At 31.2% G+C, this 16,247-nt stretch overlaps 1 protein-coding gene across 1 annotated transcript in view; it reads left to right on the top strand.

Moving 5' to 3' along the window:
* Positions 1–16,247, top strand: part of LOC106469249 (unconventional myosin-Ic-like) — a gene marked incomplete at its 3' end in the record, with an annotated part of 74,538 nt that overhangs the window by 41,485 nt on the left and 16,806 nt on the right. The window contains exons 14-21 of the mRNA XM_022397714.1: positions 710–847; positions 5,227–5,275; positions 5,993–6,039; positions 7,347–7,427; positions 9,840–9,945; positions 11,534–11,765; positions 14,226–14,302; positions 15,555–15,623. Coding sequence (XP_022253422.1) covers positions 710–847; positions 5,227–5,275; positions 5,993–6,039; positions 7,347–7,427; positions 9,840–9,945; positions 11,534–11,765; positions 14,226–14,302; positions 15,555–15,623 — 799 coding nt within the window. The remainder of the gene's footprint in view (positions 1–709; positions 848–5,226; positions 5,276–5,992; positions 6,040–7,346; positions 7,428–9,839; positions 9,946–11,533; positions 11,766–14,225; positions 14,303–15,554; positions 15,624–16,247) is intronic.

Raw genomic sequence — 16,247 nt, 5'->3', positions numbered from 1 at the left:
CTGAGAAAACCACTAGGGGGACATTCTGAGCTTTCAATTGGTTATTCATGTCATATATAGAAGTGTTATATAAGTGACAGTTTCCAAAAATGGAAAGAGGTGGGCTGGGGGAGCCACTGTGTTTGATGCAGTACAGGAGCAATATCTTAGCAAATGGAAAAGATAAGATGTTCTTATTTTATATTCTAGCTTATCGGTAGTTTGAGTTCCCAATTCGTATGAAACTATAGATTTTGTATTTTGACATCTAAAACGTCTAATTTGAACTAGTGCTGCATTCAACATACCATGTAATACACAAAAATCGATATTTAGCTGTGTTTTTTTTAATACTAACTTTTAAATCAAGAAATTAACTGAAGTATAATATTAAAATTTGAATTATAATCTACAATTTGATACCAAACTTATTGACAAGCATTAATAAAATAGTAGTTCAATAACATTTCGAATATGAGTTTACAAATGTGGTGACATGGCCTTTTACACGTGACCCATCAAGATAGTGTTAATGTTACATATCTTTATACAATCTAGAGTGAAAAGAATTCAGATTCTGATTGAATAAAAGTTGAGGAAGAAATTAAAGTAAAAGTATCCAAAAATTATTTATTTTGTGTTTATTAACTTCACATGTATGTTGTTGTATAATGTCTAGATATTTTCTGGATGTCTGTGAAAATCCTGAAAAGTTATTGTGATTTTTAAGGATGAAGAATGTCTTCGACCAGGAGATGCAACAGATGTAACGTTTTTAGATAAACTGGAGACAACTGTAGGGACACACCCACACTTCTTGTCCTACAAGGTAGCAGACAACAAGACAAAAAAATCTTTATATCGAGAGGTATTTACATTTGCAGAGTATAAATAATTTTATAAGTTTGTATTGTAACTGAATTTGTAAATTATTTGGTGTTATTAAGCTTATTGATGTTGTTTTTATAATTGTTTTCAATCAGTGAACATTTTTAATTTTGTACTTAAGCATTAATCAGAATTTCAGCTGCACATCACTAAAAATTCTTAAATATTATCTTTATATTGGAATGATATGGAGTAAATTCCTTACCAAGTTTTTATAACAGAAATACAGGCTTGATTGGTTAGGTATCCTAGAATTCACTGTTATACCCTGTTTATGTCCTATGCACCTATACCTATTTAACACGGATTTCTTTCTTAAAGCACAGGGATAAAAGCATTTTCGCATTATAGAGTAGTGTGTGTAACCTTACTATAAAATGGAGTAAATTAGGGTTTCTCCTTTCCACATGTTTTCCCTATCGCTGTTTTCAGGGACAAAATTGGTCATTGTACCAAGATTCTGGGATTTCTCGTTTTTTTTAATAAAGAGAGGATAATAAAAATAAATCCCAATATGTGATGTTAGCTATGCTACTTAGGTATGAAAATATAACAGTTCCAGTATAATTTTATTTAAAAAGTACTTCCACATATTATAACAAATAAAATTTATATATTTCACTTTTACCTTAAGTTAAGTATTCCATTCAAAATAAAATATTTTCTTCTTTTACAAAAAAAAAAGAAAAAAGTTAAATAATCCATTGAAAAATAGAAAAACCTTTGTAAAACAAATGAGAGTGAAAGACAGCAAAGCAAACAATCTTTTTTATTTTTAAAGTAACCCTTTAGAAAGGAAAGACAATTAATACTGTGGTCATTTAGTTTCATTCTCATCTTGATTATAAAGAGTCCTACATCTGAAAATTCTCTCTCAGACTTTATGGATGTCGATGGAATGGACATCAAAGCATCAAGAATTAGATCCTGATTTTGTGTTTGTTCTTCAATTGCGTCAAACACATTAAACTCTTTTCTGAGATGATTACTCTTGTTTTCATCAAAGTGTTTCCTTGTCTGAACCTTTTCTGTTGCAGTGTCAAATTTTTCTGCAAGTGTCATTGTTTGATGTTGTGATGAAACATTGTATGCAGGATCTGATTGAGAGTGAGACTCTCTGGAATATTCAGCTGTCATATGATCAAACATTCTTGCTAGTATCATTTTTGACAGTGCTAATAATGTTGACTTTGTTGCTAATGCTAGTAGCACTCCTTGGCCAATTTCGTGATTATTGTATAGCTTTCCACAGTTCAAGTATTTCATAAGGCCAACAAATATTTTGCTCCTCTTTTCTTTGATTCTTTTGTATAGAGATTCCTTTGCTCACTTAGGTCATCAAGAATAAACATAAATACTCCCTCTGCACTTAAAAGTGTTGCTCCTCTGCTTCCTAACCTCTCTGCTCCCGTTTCTACTGGCTGTATTGTAGACACTATATCACTTATTGCTTCAAATTCCCTTTTGGTAATATTCTGCTCGATTCCACAGTCGACCATACCTTTAGCAAAAGATATTTTCATCTCCAAGAAATGCTGTAACATATTCAACAAGCTCTTCCACTTTTTTTTTTATTTGAGTTTCAACATAAGTTCCTTACCATGTTCACTTTTAACATATTTTTGTAGATTTTCATTTTCCAGCAGAGATTTTCTAAACATTCTCACAGTTTTGTTTATTAATGACTGTGGAGATACTTATATCACTACATTCATCTCCATGAATTTGTTAGCATCCATTACCAAATCATCCATTCCCATATCAATTGATGTGTTAAATTCTTCAACTGATTCACCAGACTCATCTGTTGATGCCTTGATGTCTAAAAACATGTCACTTTTCTTGTACAAAACATCACATACACTTAAGTGTATTTCATGAGCATAACACATGTGATGATGAGTTTAACATTGACTGTTGATTAACCTGCCAAGTTTAACCATTACACTTGCACCATCTGTAACACATGCTACTATATCTATTTCTAATGAAAGATTAAATTCAGCTAACTTATTTTCTACTGCCGGCAAAGAATCAAAAATCCTCACCATTCCTAAATTCCAAAACGTATCACCTTCATGTACATTAGTATTCAGGTAATGATGGTTTTTTAGTGATGTATTATCGTCAAGAGACAGACTAAACCTGGACCTTCCATTTAACCTTGTGTTAATTTTTAAACTTATGCACTCTAAAGCTATATCATATGTCTTGTACACAAGATCCATAACATGACTCAGATTTTCTGGCAATCAGAAACTCTTTTCCAATAATGATTTTCTAATGAACTCACTCTTTGTTATGGTGTTTATCAAAAAATCCATCCAAAGCTGCAAATTAACCTATAATTTCTTCTTTTGTTTTCTTCCTCATGAATGTAGTTATTTTATGTTGAACAGACTTCTCTATTAAATGACTTGATTCACTGTCATCTTCAGCAGGATGTTTGGTTGTAGCAGGTCTCTCGATTGAATATTTATTCCTTAAATGATGAAACAATCCACTGGTGGACCATCTTCTGCACAGAATTATTGCATTACATTTTCCAGATTTTTGTTTTTAAGTTGTTCAAAGTATCTATTACTTCTTGTTGCATACTGTTTGTTAATTGAGAGTGGTCAACTTGTAAGTCTGTGATTATCTACAATGATGGAAATATGGTATAAAACTTGAAAAGGTGAACCTGTATGGATGGAAGCAATGAAGTACAATCAAGCGTGATAAACACACAGACACACCCTCACTTGATGAGGGAAAGACCAAGGAGTTAGTATTGGTTGTGCATCTACATATTTTGATAAAGCTTCTGTAAAGATCCTTACTGTATATTAGGACAGACAGACACACACACAAATGTTTAAACAGACTATATCTGTCATACAGCAGTTGGGTATCTCAAATGTTTCTCTTGATAAAAAAAATGTAAAGAAACTCAATAATATTAGCACTTTTTAATGCTCAGCTTATTGGGTTTCAGGTACACTTTAGAGGAATACTAATTTGGGATGGGGTGGGAGGTCAGGCGCTCCATACAAAATTGCTCAGATTATCAGGTTTCAGACTTGCCATACAATAATGCTTGGGATTTAGTTCCATCTTGTTAGAGTGCTTGGATTATTGGGTTTTATTCCACAATGATAAAGTGCTTGGATTATTGGGTTTGATTGCACTTTGCTAGTGTTTAGATTGTTATGTTTCTTTCATTGCATTAAACTACTGTCATAGTCCTGGATGTGTCTATGTTTTGCCTTAGAAGGAAACATCAATAAACCTTGTAGACTATAACTGGAGAGTATGCTAGCACTCTCTATGTAGGAATGGCACTAATGCCTATATTAAAGCAACACAAAAATAATCTGGATTTTCTTCTCTACAAGTTACCAGAACTAGGTATGAAGAGCTACATGGCATAGTCACTCCATTTCCAGTGTATATGCCACTTTTCAGCTATCCAGAGTGTCCCAAAGTCTAAAACAGGTGAATAGCCAAAACCAAGATAGCTTATTTTCGTTCATCTTCATCTTTCTTCAACAGGCCTAGCTCCTACCTAGTTCTAACAGTAACTGCAATGTTATAATCATTTGATAGAGCAAAACAGTCTTCATGATTTTTGACTATCTATTTTATTAGTATTGTATGCACAATTTATAAAGCTTTAGAATACACTCTATAACCTAGTAACCCGCATATGTCACCATGTAAAAAAAGTAAACAAGTATTAAAAAACAAAAAATCACTAAATAAAAAAAACTATGAAGCTACTAAACTTGAAAAAAGGAACCAAACAAGATAGGGATAGAAGTGGTCACTTGATCTGGCTTATGATTGCATAGCAGAATAAACTTTACATAGAGAATAAAACCACTACCTTAGTGGCTTCCTTACTGGCAAGACAAATAGAACCAGAATTTCCAATCATAAAATGTTTCTCTGTTGTAAAAGTCATAAAAGTGGTATTCCAAACTTAAGGAAAGATATAATGATGAAAGTTGAGATTCTATTCAATCACCAAGTTTTCGACAAACAAAGTGGGGAAGCCAGTAATGCAGGGATTTTATTCTCCATGTAAAGCTGAGGCAACTTAGTCTGCTATATAATCATTAGCTGGATCAAGTGATATGTCCACTTCCATCCCTATCTTGTTTGGTTCTTTTTTTTCAAGTTCAATAGCCAGCCATACGTAGCTTTTTTTATTTAGCAATAATTTTTTTTAAATACTTGTGTTTATTGTTAGCAGTATTGGCAATGACTCATGCAGTGAGAAAAATACAATGTTAATATGAATAGTTACGGTTTTTAATTTCATCACTTTTGCTTGTACTTTTATCTTTGTTTTAACACCATATTGTTCATTTTCAGGAATTCAGACTCAAACACTATGCTGGAGATGTGACATACAAAGTAGAAGGTAAGTTATTTTATCATTATCAAAAGGACTGACTTATTCAAATTTCTTTCTTTTTTTGTATTTGAAGTTCTCATTTCCTGTTCTTGATATTTTAACACAGAAAATTGTGTATTTAGACTTCAATTCCAAAGTTTTCTAGAAGTCTTTCAAATTTCATATTTTTGTTTCAAAGTGTAGATGGACTGTTCGTAACTGGAAACCCACAGTGACTCGGCAATATGTCTGAAGGCTTATAACACTAAAACAGGGGTTTGATACCTGTGATGAGCACAGCATAGATAGCCTATTGTGTTGCATTGTGCTTAACAACAAACAAACAAATTGTAACTAGTGTGTATTTTACTTCCATATTTGGTCGTGTTGTCCGTGTACTAGTCATAATTAGAAATTGTAGCTTAATAAGTATTTGCTAGTATTGTCTGTAAAGGTCATTTTCTGCTGAAAAAGACGTCATTTTCCTTTTTTTCTGGTTAATATTGTTTGTAAAACATTGATTATTGGTTACTGTTCTCTGTAAAACACTCATTATTGGTTTCTGTTTTTTGTAAAACAATCATTGATTACCAGTGGTTAAAGTGGGGTGGCATGTATATTAGTAAAGAAAAAACTTTAAGTATAATATATTTGACTTAAGTGTCTTTACAACTGTTGTGTGAATGTTTCACCTGTTATCAATATAAAAATTAATACTAGTTGTTTTTGTCTGTAATATTCCAGGATTTCTGGACAAGAATAATGACCTTTTATACCGGGATCTTAAAAAGGTAATATTTCTATGTATATACCATCAAGAATCAGTTTGTATTTGGTTAAGAAAAAGCTACTTTTAAAGGGTTTTATGTAGAATTTAAATCGCATCTGTTCTTCATTTTTAGTTTGTTTGTTATGGAATTTATTTATATAAATGTAAGACTAACTCCAACAATAGATATGCCAGTAGATCATGATGAAGCTGATAAAACTACAGGAAATTTTGTAGGTAAAAATATAACCTTTCCCATCAGAAACAAAAATCTAAAAGATCCTGCAGCTATATCTGAATTCTTTGTTTTAGAGAAACATATTTAATTTGTAAATGATGAAATATTTGATTTGATATATTTCAGGTGGAGGATTGTACATTTTAAGAAACTTCCTCATATCATTTTGAGAGGATAGTTCAGGCTCTAACAGATCAAGATTTCTGTTAACAGATGGATAAAGCTCATCATATTGAACTCATGAACAGCTAAATGACTCAAATTATAATAGTTTTTAAAAATCTTTCATTGGTTACTGTTTTCACACTAAATACATAAAGATTTAAACCAACTAGTCATGAACTGTTGTTTGTCAATAATCACCTAAGCCTCGTGTAAATAAGCATAACAACAGTATTCACCTAAACCTTGTGTAAATATGGCTATTAACAAACCAAATCACATAAATAAGTATATAACTATTTAGTTTAGAATATTTTTGTTTTCTCTGTAACGCCTAAATAGGATCAAAGTTGGTGGTAACAGCATGACTAAGATATTTTTAGTCATTGCTACAGCATTGGTTTAGTACTGACTTATCATTGCTGAAGGTTGTGTTCAGTTCTCTACTAATATAACATAAAATACATGTGGTAGGGAGTGATTTATAATTAAATTATTTTTTGGTTTTTTTGTTATTAATCTACATTCATATTTTGCTTCATTAGGTATTGAATACACTATTATTATTTTTATTTTTCACGTTTTAAACTTGGATAACTAATGTCTGAAGATTATAGAAGTCCAAGAATTAATCCAAAGGCTCAAGCTCTTTCAGAGTGGTCATTTCATGAAATACTATCTTTCAGAAGCATTCAATGTTAGATGGTTTCTGGACATTTATAATCACTTTGTAATGATACACGATAATATCTAACTTCATTCTTTTGGAGAATTAATGGAAAATAAGAATAATTTTAATATAATGTATTTTATGAAATATGTAAAGAAATATTATAAAGGTAAAAAAAAAGAACTTTTAGATATTTCATTTTTTGTACACTGTGTTTATTATTAGAAATTATATATCTGCTTGTATGTTATTTTTGTAGGCTATGACGAAGTCTTCAAATTTAATCACAAAATGTACATTTCCTGATTGTGAGCTTACGAGCAAAAAAAGACCAGATACAGTAAGTAGTTTTTCTGTAAAATTTAGTTTTTCTTTTTGAACTGAGAGAGATATATAAATCATTAAAACATTTGATCTGAAAAATTGTAAATTAGGTTTAAAATGGTGCTCTTGTTGTTTGCACAAACAGTTTTCTTTCATATTACTTGAGATATATTCTGTTGTGCACTCCCCATCATCTTGTGTTAGTGGCTCAGTGGTAAGACTGAGGGCTTAAAATGCCAGAAATATTGGGTTTTGATACCTGTGTTTGGCACAGCACAGAAATCCCATTGTGTAGCTTTGTGCTTAACAAACAAACAAACCATCAACTTGTGTTGACTTTATGCTTTTATTTTTCTGTTGAAAATTATTAGTTGTGGGAGAATTTTGGAATATTAATCCTAGTTTAGAATATAATATAAATCTCCATATTTGCTCATGAGAAAGAAACAAGTTGTTTATCTTGAAAACATTTCTCTGTGTGATGCCTTTACCTCTGGCAGTGGGCTTGTCCCTGTTTGGGGTAGGAGGGAAAGGCTTAAAAATGTGTGAAAGAAAATAATATTTGTTTAATTAAATATTTAATGGTCACTTGTAATATATTATAATTATTAAAAGGTCGTGCCTCCTGACTTTTACAATTATAGTTTACTCATCATTTTTGGGATGGAGATGGAATATCTGATACCTGGTTTTAACTTGAATTAATCCTTTCTGGACTGGAGTGGTGTCGCTGGTATCACTTGAATTTTTTTATTTCTTCGCACACTGAAAATACTTAACCAGCTTGCATGAAACTGAGTAAAACTTGTCAAATAGCATGTAGTGTAATTTTGGCTTAAAAAAGTTAATGTAATTTAATTTAGATTTTATTTCATTTTTTTTATATTCTGAAATTTCCAAAGTTTTGTTGTGAGACTAACTTTGAAAATAATCTTAAAGATTTCATTTTGTTTTAGAATTAAAATTTTTTTTCATGATCAGAAAGTTCCATAATATATATATATATATCCTGTCAGTTTCAACTTGGTCGATATTCATTAAAATATTTCTTTATTTTACTGATTGCAACAGTCACCACTTCCACATATAAACCATAACATGCAAGAATAACAAATATTTATTTATGACCTAGCACCTGACCTTTCAAAATAGCATGAGGTCAGATTAGAAAAAAAAATGTTTTTACTAACAATATTGTTGGTCAAGATTAATTTATATCTAATAAATAACAAGTTCTTTTATTTATATGCATTGTTTGAATATGATGAATTTAATGATAATATTTAATAAATAAGGATTGGAATGTACAGAATAATTTTCTATTGTCTACATCACTGGTGAAAACCATCTACTTTTACCTGATGTCTTATCACAGAACATTTTTGTAGATTTCATACAGATATAATCTAATGTGAAAAATATTTTCAAGAATGAAAATAATGTCTATAGAAACTAGAACAAATTTCTAAAATCTTTCATTTCTTATAAAGTTTTCTAAATTTCCTATTAAATTATGTTGTTCTCTGCAGGATTTATGCTAGTTACTTCTCACACCATTTTATTCACTCTGTATTGCCCTGTCCAATGCTATTTCAACTTTGTGTGTGTGTGGTTATTGTCAAAGCTGAGCTTCACTAGTAAATGTTCAGGTCACTTGCTGTGAGATATTAAAGGGTGGGAATAAAAACCTGTAGTAATAAAACCAGCGAAAGAGAAGATAAAATGTGTTAGAAAGAAAACAAGGTCAATTATATTCTCTAGCTTACACATGGAACATTTTAAAAAGTATCTGTAAGTATATTGTTCACAGACATGAATTAAATTTTCAACTTTCTTTTCATTTTTATTTATAAATCACACTAAATAAAGGTCACAAAAAACAGAATATACTTCTAAAATATTTCGAAGTAAACATTGTTGAAATAGTTAAATTATTATTTTTACATAAATTTAACAATTTGATATGTAGGTGTGCACTTGATACCTGAAGGATGCTCTGCAGTCTGGATGGAGCTATAAAATATTTTTTATTTGTTTTATAATGAAGCTTTCTCTAGCAAGTCACAACAAAGATGATGATTTGATTTGTTGAAATATTGCTATTGATCACACAGATATATCAACATGTATGTTCTGAAGTAACCAGAATGGAAAATTAGTTTATATCAGCTGACAACAATACTGGAAATGTTTCTGAGTGAAATTATAAAATGCCCCCAGTGGCTTAGCAACAAGTCTGAAAGCTTTATAATGCTAAAAACCAGATTTTGATACCTGTGGTGGGCACAGCACAGGTAGCCTATTGTCTAGCTTTGTGCTTAACAACAACAGACAAACAAACAAACAAACATATTGGACTATATAATATAGCAAAATAAAAAAAGTTGCAAAAGACAGATGTTTAAAAGCAACGTTGGTTATATTTCAGGTAGCCACTCAGTTTAAGAAAAGTTTATCTCAACTAATGGACATCCTTATGTCCAAAGAACCATGGTACATCCGCTGCATCAAACCAAATGATAACAAACTGTCGGGTAAGTTGACCAATCATAGCATTCCTAGTAGAAGAGAAATAGCTGCTACAATTCTTTGTGTTGTTGTTTTTTCAAATATAAATTCTCTTTACTGACTCAGTTATATAAAAATAAATAGCTTTTAATACCCTGTGTTATATTTTAATAATACTACAAAGATTGAAATTTCTGTGCTAAATAGGAGCTTGATCCGTTTGCCTGAAGAGTTGCATCTAAAGTAGATGATTTTAAAAAACTATGTATAACAAGTGTTTGATCATGTATGAGATTCCACTTGGTTAACAATCTTTACTGTTACCTTTCCTGAACTGACATAGCCTGGTATATATTGATAATAGGTTGTGATAATGTTAATGTTTCATGAAGTGTGAACTAATATATTTTGTATCTTAAACAATTTACAAAATCAAAACATCAAGTTTGAGCTGCGCAGCTTCAATGGAAAAGCTTACATGTAGACTCCCAACTATAACACTGACTTTTTTCAGTACTGGATAAAAAAGAAACAAATTCCAAGTGTACAGCAGAGAAAGTTAGTTACATACATTATCTAAATAACTCTGCCCCCATTCTCCAGGTAGGAAGTGAAATCCATTATAGGGCTATAGCGTTGTTTAAAAGATAATTCAGGAATAGATCCTACTGACATTGAACCTTTAGTAAGCTGGTGTTAATTTGGAGGTGAATAACATTGGTGTACTTAGGTGTTTGTTAGTTCAGGTGAAATGTCAAACTGGAGCTCTTATGGTATCTCAAACTTCCTCAAACATCATAACTTAACTGGAAATATCAAACACCAACATCCACCAACCAGAGCTTTCTTGTAACATGTCCACCTTCCTCAAACAGCATTACTTAGCTGGAGAAATCATACTAACACAAACAGAAGCTCTGTTGTGGCAAGTGCATCTTTCTAAAACATATTACTTGACTGAAAACTTACCAACACCAACTAACTAAAGCTGTTTTTCAGTTTGTACACCCTCATGATGTAACATTACATAAGTAGTGATGTCATATAACAACATTTAACAATTGAAGATCCCTAACAAGTCTTTGCTGCATTTGTCACATTGATCACATACATACCACAAATGAAGAATCACACCAGCTCAGCTTCAGCACAGAAATGGAAACACCAGTCAACTTTTAAATTGTAGGTATGTGCAATCTGTAGAAGATTCATTGCCAGACCTTAAGTGTTTAATATAGAAATTGATAATTTGTGCTAAATAATCCTCCAAGTACTTGCAACTAAAGTAAATGGTAAAATTCTTTGGGTACTAACAATTAAAGCAAGATAATCAGATCCTCTTGGTATTAGCAACTAAAGCAGGGTTATCAAATCCTCTGGGTACTAGTGATTAAAGCATGTTTTTCAAATCCTCTGGGTACCAATGACTAAATCAGGATGGTCATATCTTCTGGGTACTAAAAACTAAACAGGATTATCAAATCCTTAAGGAACTAACAACTAAAATTCTTTAAAAGATTGATTATCTAATAATAACAGTGTTAAATAATTTTGTCTTGTAAAACTATATTGTTTATAAATATCACTTTGTGTTAAAATGTTTACATTTTCCAGCTCAGTTTGATGACACAATTGTAGGACATCAAGTAAAATACTTAGGCCTTATGGAAAATTTGCGTGTTCGAAGAGCAGGATTTGCCTATCGACGTCCTTATGAAGATTTTCTTAAAAGATATAAGTGTCTGTGTCCAAGCACTTGGCCAGACTATCAGGGCAATGCTATAGATGGGGTGGAGAAGTTGGTAAATCATCTAGGTTACAAATCTGATGATTATAGAATGGGAAAGTAAGTTATTAGCATTAATCTTTATAAAACATTATGAAAACTAGAGAAGAGAAGAAGTAATAAGATTACGAGTGACTTAATTTTCAGAATAAATAGCTTAAAACTAATGTTTCAGCTTATGCCTTTCTTTGAGGTACACCATTTGTCTGTTTAGTAAGAATCAATAATTATTGAAAGAGAATATTTTAACAATATACACTGTAATTTTAGACATAGTACCACATATCATTCATATGGTCATGTATTTTTGTTGGTTAATAATGCTAGAATGAAATTATAGCTGAATAATATTAATTTACGGGCCAGAAACATTAGGTTAGTAGGTAAACCCAAAACCAAGAAATCAAAGCAAAAAATTAGGTTTTAAAAAAATCAACAATAAATTCAAATTAGCATAGCTCAGAATATCAAAGGCAATTTAAAGTGGTCAACTTTTACATTTATTGATTGATGGTTTAAGTGATGCAACTTCTTTGTGGTTTCTCTCAATGAACTTGTAATATCACTTAGATAAAAATTTAATAGGAAAAGGGGTAGGTGTGAGCTTGTGGTATACTGTGTTGTGTTACATGTTTTATAGTAGTTTTCTTATCTGTGTATTATGAGGAATGAAGTTAGCATTATTTCTTCCTAGAGATCCAGCCATCTATTGGCAGTTAATTATTTCATGACATACAAATAACTTATCATTTGTATGTTAATATTGACTTACAGATATACTTAAAGCATGTGCAGTTATCTTTTTGAAATTTTGTTTGTTTGTCATAAAGCACAAAGCTACACAATGAGCTATCTGTGCTCTGCCCACTGTGAGTATCAAAACCTGGTTTTTAGCACTATAAACCCTATGAATTTCTGCTAAGCCACCAAGGAACCTTTTCTTAAAGCCTAAGCTATATTGTAATTCAACAGTCATGTTATCTTGAAAGTACAAGGTGTTTCTTGTTGATTGGTTTGTTTCGTAGAGTTATATGAATTATTGTAAAAATACAACATTAGTATATCTTAAGCCCCAGTATATAAATAGTTTGCTGTTGAATTAGGTAAGGGCTGGTTAGAATGCATGTAAGTAATGTATGTAGGGCAGCCTTCCATGTACAGACTAATTTACAATCTACTGGTGCCTGATATTAATAATGAGATGAGTATAGTATTGAAGTGCCCTTAGTGTTATTGTGTTGTGTATCAGGTAGAAATAACCAGTTCCAAGTGTTCACAATGTCTCTTTGTTGAGTCGAACTAGTCAAAGGTGATGTAGATGATCTAGTGCTCAAATGCTATGAAAAGACAGATCAATGTTCTGTTGAAATGTGTAGGATGTTCCATCATCAATAGAATTCTTCCTTATGCTTGTAACTCATTTGCCTATCTATTATTATATTAGCATAATATGCTTCCTTGCTCAAGTATGCTAGGAGTCATCACAATGTCCTAATCTAATTTCTCTGAAGCGTTCTTTCATTTGTCAAGTTTCACCAGTATATTACATTTGATTTAATATATAACATTTTGAATAACAAAATTGTCAACACAACCAGCTTTTTTGACTGTGTATTAACTGCTTCATTGATCAGGTTGATTTAGTAGTGATATGAGAATCCATTTAAATGTTTTGCTTTGTTTATGTACCAATCGTATATTTAGTCTCATAATTTTGTTAGTCTGTGCTATACTAATTTGATTTTATTGTTGATTTAAGTTAAATATTTGCTTTGAATTCTTGGTTTTGGGTTAACCTATCAATCTAATGATTATGGTTTGTAAGTTCTTTTATTGTTTTGTCCAACTTTAATTTTGTTTTACTTAACTTTATCTTAGCAGAACTACACAACAATAGTACTTGACTGTGTGGATAACATTTGATACTTTTTTTTTTAACTGTATTCTTAAAAATGCTCCTTTGAAAAAGATATAAGCTGATATGTCTGTAATAAACTGTTCTATTCTGGAGTTTAAGTCATTTCTAAACTTAAAGCAAGTTGTATGTCATCACAAACATTATTCGTGGTTGGTCATTTAGTTAATAAATAGTCTTAATGCATGTTATCATTGTTAATATTAGGTTTGAACATTTGTAGGTTTTACCTTGTATATTTGTAGGACTACCATTTGATGAACAGAAAGTTTAAGGTCTGTTGCCTTCAAATATTCATCCTAAGAGAGACCAAAGATGATTCAAAAGATTTTTAATGTAGTTATGTTTAAAAATGATTTAAAACATTTCTAGTGTTGTTATATTTTCGATGATAATTGAAAAGATTTCTAATGTTCTCATCATTTTGAAGATGGTTCAGAAATTTTAATTTTGTCAATTGTTCAAAAATGGTTCAAAAGAGTTCTGATGTTATCTGTTACAAATAAGACACTTTTGTATACAACTAGTTACTGTTTTAAACATACAAAATACTATCTGATGCTATTGTCAATAACTGAAAATGAGTACCAATATTTTTATTTCAGAACAAAACTTTTCATTCGTCTCCCACGAACTCTATTTGAGACAGAAGATGCTTTTGAGCAAAAGAAACATGACTTGGGTAAGTCTGGTGTTGTATAATGTTCTAACATGACCTGAGTAAATCCAGAACTGTTGTATAATATTTGAAAATGATCTGAGTAAGTCCAGCACTGTTTATAATGTTTGAACATGACCTGAGTAAGTCTAACACTGTTATATAATGTTTGAACATGACCTGAGTAGGTCTAACAGTGTTGTATAATGTTTGAACTTGCCCGAGTAAGTCTAACATTGTTTTATAATGTTTGAACTTGCCCGAGTAAGTCTAACATTGTTTTATAATGTTTGAACTTGCCCGAGTAAGTCTAACATTGTTTTATAATGTTTGAACTTGCCCGAGTAAGTCTAACATTGTTTTATAATGTTTGAACTTGACCTGGGTAAGTCCAGCACTGATGTATAATGTTTGAACTGTACCTGGGTAAGTCTAACACTGTTATATAATGTTTGAACTGTACCTGGGTAAGTCTAACACTGTTATATAATGTTTGAACTGTACCTGGGTAAGTCTAACACTGTTATATAATGTTTGAACCGTACCTGGGTAAGTCCAGCACTGATGTATAATGTTTGAGCATGACCTGAGTAAGTCTAACACTGTTGTATAATGTTTGAACTTGATCTGGTTAAGTCCATTACTGTTTTTATTCTTAGTATTATTACAGAACGTGTTAAACAGTGTCAAGTATTATGAATGATGAAGTCCTGTATTAGTTATGACTTTACTCGCTAAATTTAAGAACCTCTAATCTAAATATGCACTAGTATATGCGAATGATATACATCATGGACTTCTGAATTACAGGTTAAATATATGTTTAAGAATAAAAAACAGGAATTTGTGGATTTTTCAGCCTGAAATTTCTTAAATTAAAGAGAAAATGACTGTGGTGAGAAATTGTTATATCAAAGGCTATTATTCATTCATGTTTGAGTTGTCTAACCATCTACAAACTACAGAAAAACATATTAGAAGCATATATTTTTGTAAAGTTATGACATTTATAACAGAAACAGAGCTTACATTGTTAATCTTTTGAGCCTACTTGAAGGTCATTTCCATAATATAAATTGTATTTAGTTCTATTTTGTTATGTGACAATAACAACCCCATCATTTGTTAAATGCGTTATTGTAGTATCAAGAGTCTATTTTTAAACTGGTCTGTTTTTGTTCAGAAAGAGATCTTAAGTTTCTTATCATGAAGTCCGATTTGTTGCATTCTTTTGAGAAAGTTTAGAAACTAAAGAATGTGTTTTGTTTATTCATAGCTACAATAATCCAAGCCAAGTTCCACGGTTATAGCCAAAAGAAAAAGTTCCTTCAGATGAAAATGGCAGGTACAGAAAAGCTATTTGTTATTGATTGGCATATAAACTTTTGTAGTTTTGCAATGATAGTTAGTATGTGTTCTGTAGGCTTGTATGGCTTGTGTTTCGATTCTGCACTTCATCCCCCACTATACTGGTACAGATATGTCGATGACGCTTTTGCTGGTTTCACTTCTACAGAACACACACTAACTTTCTTTAAACACATAAATTCCATTCATCCCAACATCAAATTTACCATAGAACACAAAAACAATAAACAGTTATCCTTTCTTAACCTCAAAATTATTAGATCTGAAACACAGTTTAAAACCAAAATTCACCGCAAAAACACACACACACCGGTCTCTACATCCCCTGGAATTCTGCTCATGACACCACACTAAAAAATCAATACACTTAAAAACCTCATAAACACAGCCACAAGACTCTGTTCAATGGACTACATAAATGAAGAAATTAACCACATAAAGTATTCCTTTATTCACACCAATAAATTCCCATCCGCTATAGTTGAAAAACTCTCCAACATTCCCCACAATAAAACTCAACTCACGAACAAAATTGACACTAACAAACCCAACAACAATACATTACACTGCAGTTTACCTTTTTTCCTGAAACCAGCTCAAG

Source organism: Limulus polyphemus, unplaced genomic scaffold (assembly GCF_000517525.1).
Source record: "Limulus polyphemus unplaced genomic scaffold, Limulus_polyphemus-2.1.2 Scaffold3376, whole genome shotgun sequence".
In the NCBI taxonomy this organism is placed as follows: Eukaryota; Metazoa; Arthropoda; class Merostomata; order Xiphosura; family Limulidae; genus Limulus; species Limulus polyphemus.
The sequence above is the reverse complement of the archived record's forward strand: the minus strand, read 5'-3'. Positions and strand labels throughout refer to the sequence as shown.